This window comes from Nycticebus coucang, chromosome 2, assembly GCF_027406575.1.
Source record: "Nycticebus coucang isolate mNycCou1 chromosome 2, mNycCou1.pri, whole genome shotgun sequence".
Taxonomy (NCBI): Eukaryota; Metazoa; Chordata; class Mammalia; order Primates; family Lorisidae; genus Nycticebus; species Nycticebus coucang.
In genome coordinates, this window is record NC_069781.1 from 44,111,128 (window position 1) to 44,118,289 (window position 7,162).

The window sequence follows — 7,162 nt, forward strand, 5'->3', positions numbered from 1 at the left end:
GAGAGAAAAGAACAGGGCTGAAAAGAAATGGTCAGAAAGATATGTGGATAACTTGTGGGTCAAGTGGTAAAGAAGGAAACCATACCCAGGACAAGGAACAGCTGTCTAGACCCAAACTAGTTAGGCTTGTGTGAACAAATACATTTTTTTGTTCACATGCTGTAAAGTCTGTCCTTCTCAAGGGCAATGTTGGACTGTGCTTCCCAGGCCATACAGCCTTACCCTATGGAGTAGGGATGTGTAGACTCCAGAGTGATCATCTGTGAGTCCCTGTAAAAGAAAATTATACCTTCAGAATCTCGAGCTCTCTACTTCTGGGACTTGATCCTGAGGGAATATGGCTACACCAGAAGTTAATTGGGAACTGCTTTTCTCAGTACCTAGACTCCAAAGAGGACATAGTGGCATTTGTCTAGTTCAGTTAGTTTATTAAGATTTCCTCTGCTTGTTTCCCCATCTCCCCACCTCCTACCTGGTTTGACTTTAGGTCTTGGGTTGCTAAGTGCCAGTACTGTCAGGCTTTCTTCTGACTAGATTTGGTGAGCAAGGGTCCACTGTTATCTAAAAATTTGGCTAACACTCTTTGGAGGAGACCCCTGGAAAGGCGAGCCTGGGATATAGGAGATGAAAGATGGTTCTTTGTGTAGGCCCAAGGACAGTGCTTATAGTGGTGAGGGTTCAGGATGTCACCAGCTTTCAACTCTTTCCCTGGCTGGTCATGGGGACCTGAAGTCTTGGGGAGGAGCTGCTGGGGAAGAGAACTGTGTTGAGAGCTCTGGTTCCTGTGTTGACATTTTTTGGAAAGTCTGCTTACAGGAGTCTCCACTAGTCTTTGGGCTTGGGTAGAGTGGCTCTTTTTTGTGACAGTGGATGACCCTAATCCTGCATTCCCTGCTCTATGGTCTGCTTTGGGTTTTCTGGTGTTCTTTCCCTTTTTCGCTGAAGAAAGGGCTGAAGCCTTGTTTTGTTTCTTGCCTGAGACTAGAATGTCAGGGTTTGAAGGTTCTCCAGGGCCTGAATGGATATCACCAGCTTCTGTGTGTACACACAACCCTTGGGATGGGCCCTGGGCAGTCTTCCCCTTGATGTTCTCCTCTCTCTGAGGCCCTTGTCTTACTCTGCCAGACCCTCCTAGCTGTGGCTGGGATGGGGATTGGGAGTGATTACAGTAGGAGACCTGGATAGGTTTAGATACTGTGCTTTGAGATACTGTGCTCTGAACTTTTGGAGGATGAAAACTTGAAGAGGAGGGGCACAAGTTAGGGAGATAAATCTGCTTTTGAGGGCAGGAGTCTGGAGTTGTGGAGCTCAAGGCAGGGGAGCTACAAAGTAGTTGGCTTGAGCCAGGGAATCTGGATGCAGGGCTCTGCTGCAGTGTCTTCAGCCTGAGTTTCAACTCTTTACTCCACTGCCAGGCATGGGACCCAGGGTTCGTGAGCACCTCTGAGACAGCCTCTCTCTGGGAAAGTGGGGCCTCAGTCTTAGATCCTGGAAACATCTCTCCCTTGGGTAGGCCAGAATGAGTGGGCACAATCTGCACAACTTCAGTGAGGGTGGGAAGCCAGGGTATTGGCTGCAGGGGATTAACTTTTGGAGGGCTGGAGCCCTGGGGGACTTCTCTTTGTTGTGCCCATCTCCACACACATTGAAGGTCAGTGTGTGGCTCTGGTAGGGGAGCAGAGAGTGAACCGGGGGCTGGGAGCTCAGTGGCCCAGCAGTTCTTTGTCTGCTCCGCTGATGCTTTCCCTTCAGGCTTACAGTTGCATTGGTCTCCAAAAGGCTCACTTATGTGAGACTTTGAAACAGAGTTTGGGGATGGGCTGAGGCTCCAACCTGGGAACACAGGAGCACTACAGTTTTCTTTCTTCTCCATATTCCCCCTAATAGGCTCATAGTCAGGCAAGACTCCCAGGGGGCTCGTTCCATGCAGGACTTGGGGTAAGCTGCAAGCTGGGAGCTTAGAGGCCCAGCACTTCTGTCTCTTGTTTATATCCATACATCTAGCCTTAGAATTAAACAGGACCCCCAAGCGGCTGATTTTCTGAGGCTCCAGCATAAAAGCTGGGGGTGGGCTGAGGGCCATGGATGGGGGCTTAGAAGCCCAGGAACTCCTAGAATGCTTGGTATCCTTCCTTGTAGCTTCTGGTTTGGTAAGGCCTCCCACAGGATTGATTATATGCTGTTCTCTGAAGGGGGCTAGACCTGTGCTATGGGCAGGATCTGGGGAGTCAGATGCCCAGAGGTTCTCTCTCTGCCCCATGGTCTTCCACAAAGCTTTGGATTCAGGTAGGATTCTCTTGGGACACATTACCAGAGACTCCAGCGGAGAGGCTGAGGGAAGGCTGTCAGACAAAACTGGGTCTGCAGATACCCCCCAACTTTCTCTATTCTGCGTGCCCTTCTGTGGAGTCTTAGATCCTGATGGAACACATGTAAGACTGGTTCCATAGAGCCCTGGGTTGGGGTCCAAGGCTGGGGTCCCCAAAGCCTGGCAGATTCCTGAGTTTTCTCTGAATACCCACTGGGGCTCATAACCAGATAGGTCTTCCAGGGAACTCTCTCCCTGGTGTTCCGTCAGGGAGTCTAGAGGAGGGCAGGGGGCTGGCATTAAAGACTTAGAAGCCTGAGGGTTCTCTTTGTGTTTCTGGGTTCCCCCAAAGTCCTTAGGTATAAGAAGTCCTTCATAGCTGATTTTTCTTTGTTCTGACAGAGAAGCTGGAGACTGGCATGGGGGTGACATTGGAGGCTCAGAAGCTTGGGGGCTTTCTTTATGTCCTATGGTTCCCCACTTAGTCTTATATCGAGGGCGATCTCCCAGGGGGCTAGTTCCTTGAGACTCTGTCATAGGGACTAGGTGTTGGCAAGGGGACACATTTGAGGGTGCAGAGATCTGATGGTTCTCTTTTTGCCCTGCGGTTTCCCAGAGGACCTTAGATCCAGACAGACCTTCTGTGGGGCTGACTCTCTGGAGTTCTGACAGAGAGGCTGGAGTTAGGCTGGGCGTTGGCATTGCTTGTTCAGAGGCTGTAGGGTCTTCATTTTGTCCCGTGGTCTTCCATGGGGCCTCAAACCTTGTCAGGATTCCCAGAAGGCTAGCAGGATACAGCAGAGAAGCAGAGGGTGAATCTGGGTTGTGTTGGTGGAGGCTGGGGTCCCATGGCAACTCCCACCAGGCCTCAGAAGCAGAGAAAAGCTTAGAGGGTCTGGGTCTTTGGAATTCAGGCTGTGAGTGCAGGGTTTTACCCTTAGAGACCCAAGAGACCTCTCTGTGCTGTGTAAGCCATTGTGTGGGTGCCTCAGTGCCAGATAGAACTTGCTTATGATCCACAGGCAAGGGCTTAAGATGGAGGTGTAGTGATGGGACAGGAGGAGAGGATGGAGATGGATGTAGCTGAGGACTGAGAGCCATCCCTTCCATGTCTTCCATAGTATGGGCTTCATGAGTAGGAAACTGGGTTGGGGAGTGATACTGGGGAAGCAACAGGTTGGACCTAGGCAAGAAGGTAAGCTTGTTGAAAAAGACAGAAGGACAAACAGATAATTTCAGGGAAGAGGGGCCTGAGCTCAGGAAGATGGCTTCCAAGGATTCGCTGTGCAGAAAAGGGAGACCCCAAAAGAGCTGGCTTTTTCTATGCTGCTGATGGCTCCCTGATGCTATCTTGTGCCTCACAGGTAGGTTGGTCAGGATCTGGAAGGTGGGAAAGGGTCTGAAAGGGCTTGAGGGCTGCATGAGTATTTGCTCTGGTATCCCTGTGACTTTGGGGAGCCCTTCAGAACCATAGGATGGCTCAGCTGATGCTCCAGTGAGAGCTTCTTTGGGAGGAGAACATGGTTTCAGTGGATCCAGAGATGCCTTCTCTTCTTCCTCTTCCTCCTCCTGTTCTTTTTCTTCTTCTTCCTCCACCTCTGATTTCTGTTTCCACAGGTGACCAAGGTATGCCATATGGTACCAAAAGGGTAGGCCCTGGGGAGTAGGTAAGATACTTTTAGGCATGAAGCCTTCAGAGACACAAGTTTGTTATGAAACCCAAAGTCTGCTCCACATCCAGAGTGAACGGCCTCTCACACAGCCCCACATCTGTAGTCAGCAGTCACTTACCCAGCTCTTCATCTAATATTAATGGTCATCCAGTTCTCATTTGACAATCAGCATTCTTTCATATACCTCTACATCTAGGGTCAGTGATCACTCACCTGGCTTCAAATCTAGTGTCAATATCCACTCACCCAGCCTCACATCTAGGGCTTATAGTCAGTCACTTGGGTCCACATTTATACCAGTGATCCCTCACCTGACCTCTCATGTGGTGTCAACATTCATCCAGCTTCACATTTGTAGTCAGAGGCACCCACCTTGCCTTGCTTCATGTCCCCATAGCACCAAGGATGAACCTGTTTCAGCCTCCCAAGCTGCCACCACCTCCGGATCTGCCAAACTATGAATAAGAGTACTGTCATCACATTCCCTGGACTTTGGAGACAGCTGCTGCCACAGTATCTACAAGCCAGGGCGTGGGTTAGTTGACCCCAGAGAAGCCCCATATTCTCCTCAACTCTGAGCAAGTCCTCCAGTAGCCATTCCATTTTCCTCAGCCTAGTGGCAGTTTACTCTGAGGTCATCATTGCATCACAGAATAAAGAACTCTCATCCCCCACTTGGGCTGAGGCCTAATGAAGCCTAACAGCCTTCTTCCTGCATTTAAGACCAGTAAAAACTCATACTTCATAGAGTGAAGTCTGGATGATTTGCTTTTGTTTTGATTGCTAAGATCACAATTATGCTTTAGGCATTGTGGTTGAGGACATAGATTATAGCATTGAAATGCCTTACTTAAATCCATGCCCTGCCACTTTCCACCTGTGAAACCTCAAACTACTTGATTTTTCAGCACCTCAATTTTCTAATCTATAAAATGGGGATAATATTACCACATAAGTAGCTTTGAGGATTAAATGAATAGATGTATAAATGAATACTACCTGGTATATAGTGTAGGCTACATTACAATTTTATTTCTTTAAAAAGTTTTTGATTGTAAGTTTAATTCTATGTTTAATAGATGGGGTCTATCCCCTGTTTATTATGTTAATGTTAGCTGTGAACTGTTTTCTTTGACAGCTCTCTGAAATTGGCTGGAATGTTTTTTGAACATTCATATTCAAAAATATGGGCGGATGAAAGGGCGGCGCCTGTGGCTCAGTGAGTAGGGCACCAGCCCCATGTACCAAGGGTGGCAGGTTCAAACCTGACCCCAGCCAAACTGCAACAAAAAAATAGCCGGGCGTTGTGGCGGGCACCTGTAGTCCCAGCTACTTGGGAGGCTGAGGGCAAGAGAATTGCCTAAGCCCAAGAGATGGAGGTTGTTGCTGTGAGCTGTGAGCCATGGCACTCTACTGAGGGTGACAAAATGAGACTCTGTCTCTAAAAAAAATAAAAAATTAAAAAAAAAAAGGATGAAAAATCAAATGTGCTTGAGCATTTCATTTGCTCCACTTTCCCCTAAAACTAGCACTTCCATGTCAGCCTTCCTTTTAGGGCCACACTTTAGTCCCTGCTTCCCAGTACAATTTAACACTGTTGCCCCACGCACGTCTAATTTCCACTTAGTCTGGTAGAAAGTGTGGTGAGTTGAAGGTGAGGAAACGTGGGTTCTCTCTGTCACTGATTGGCATTGATTGGTCACATGATCTTGAGAAACCAAGAGAGATTTCTCCATTGGTAACATGAGTTAGACCAGATTAATTGGTTCATTCATACTACATACATTTATTGAATGCCTATTAAGGGTCAGATATTGTTCTCAATCTTGAGGCAATAGTTAAGACACTAAAGTCGGTCCCATTTCAGTGGGAGAAATGGTGAAATAATAGACGATGAAAATAAAGATATGTACAGGGTAACATAGGGGCAGAAAATAGAATATCTACTGGCTTGGAGAAGAGGTTGCTTGTTTGGAGGTGCTTCCCAGAAGAGATGATTAATGCTTGGTTTGAGGAACCAAGAAAAAGAGGATAAATTAGTGTAGGGAGGAGAGAAGGACAATCCAAGCAATAGGTACAGTCTATGTAAGTGCTATGGCAGGAAAAACCATATCCCATTATGGAAATGAAGGTATTTCAGTGTGGCTGTAGTAGCAGGTGAAGGGTAGGGAAAGCAGTAGGAGATGAATTTGGAAAGACAAGATTACAAAGGGCCCCCAAGACCAGGCTAAGAAGTTGGAAATTTGTCCTGAATGTGGTGGGAAACAATTGAAAACTTTTAAACAGGGAAATGACAAGATCAAGTTTGTGTGTTGTAAATAATATTCTAGCTGTAGTGAAGGCAAGAAGACTCTTGTTTTAGTTAAGCAAAACAAAAAATGAGACCCAAACCAAGGCAGTGATGGCAAGAATAGAGAATAATGGATTCAAGAAGTCCAGAACTATATAATTGGTTAGACTTGGTTACCAATGGGATGGGGTGGAGGAGGGAGGAAGTTGAGAATATCTCCAAGGTTTCTGATTTGGGAAACTAGATTTGTTTGTGCTATTTTACTGAGATGGGGAGCATATACCTGGGAACCAATTTAGGGTGGTGGCGATGGGGAGTTCATGCGTTCCATTTTAGACATTTGAATTTGAGGTTCCTGTAACACCTCAAGGGCTAGACAAGAGACATTTAGATACATAGATCTGAAGCTTGGGAGAGAAGTTTATGGGGGAGATGTAAATTTGACATCCAGCAGCATGTATGAAAGGCATAAAGATGACCTACTTATATGTGACATTTGACCCAGATGGCAGTGCTTTTTAAAAAATCTTGAATGAATAGCCAATGTTGTTTTAAATCAGATTACATATAATAATTAATATCTCTAACTTAAAATCTGGCAACCCTGGGCTTGTGTTCCCACAAAGTAGAGGCTGTTTAGAGCTAAGCACTATTTGCTCCCTTTGTAGTGGACATGTGCTCTTCAGTTCTCTGTAGTTTTCACCATGTTTTTATAGGTAATGCCAAGACAGGGCTAGTTGCTGTTTATCATTGTGCCTATGATTTTGTTTTCTTAGACTTGTTCATTTATTCTCATTTATGTTACTGCCTGGTATTTGAGTTGCAACCTCTGGATGAAGAAGGTAAATTAAGTGCTGATGGGAAACAGAAGGTATTATTGCATACTTATTC

General features: G+C 46.4%; 1 protein-coding gene across 1 annotated transcript; it reads right to left on the minus strand.

Moving 5' to 3' along the window:
- Positions 1–501: 501 nt before the first annotated feature.
- Positions 502–6,628, minus strand: C2H9orf131 (chromosome 2 C9orf131 homolog). The gene is made up of 2 exons (XM_053569884.1): positions 4,354–6,628; positions 502–3,964 (listed from the first exon to the last, which is right to left on the minus strand). The coding sequence occupies exons 1-2, from the start codon at positions 4,582–4,584 to the stop codon at positions 515–517; spliced, it is 3,681 nt and encodes a 1,226-aa protein (XP_053425859.1). The 5' UTR covers positions 4,585–6,628; the 3' UTR covers positions 502–514.
- Between the last annotated feature and the right edge of the window lie 534 nt (positions 6,629–7,162).

Excerpts from the sequence above, each read along its gene's own strand:
- C2H9orf131 (XM_053569884.1), bottom strand. The coding sequence starts at position 4,584 with ATGGAATGGCTACTGGAGGACTTGCTCAGAGTTGAGGAGAATATGGGG. Across the intron at positions 3,965-4,353 it reads GGGACATGAAGCAAGGCAAG|GGCCTACCCTTTTGGTACCA; the intron begins GTGGGTGCCTCT and ends CCTACTCCCCAG.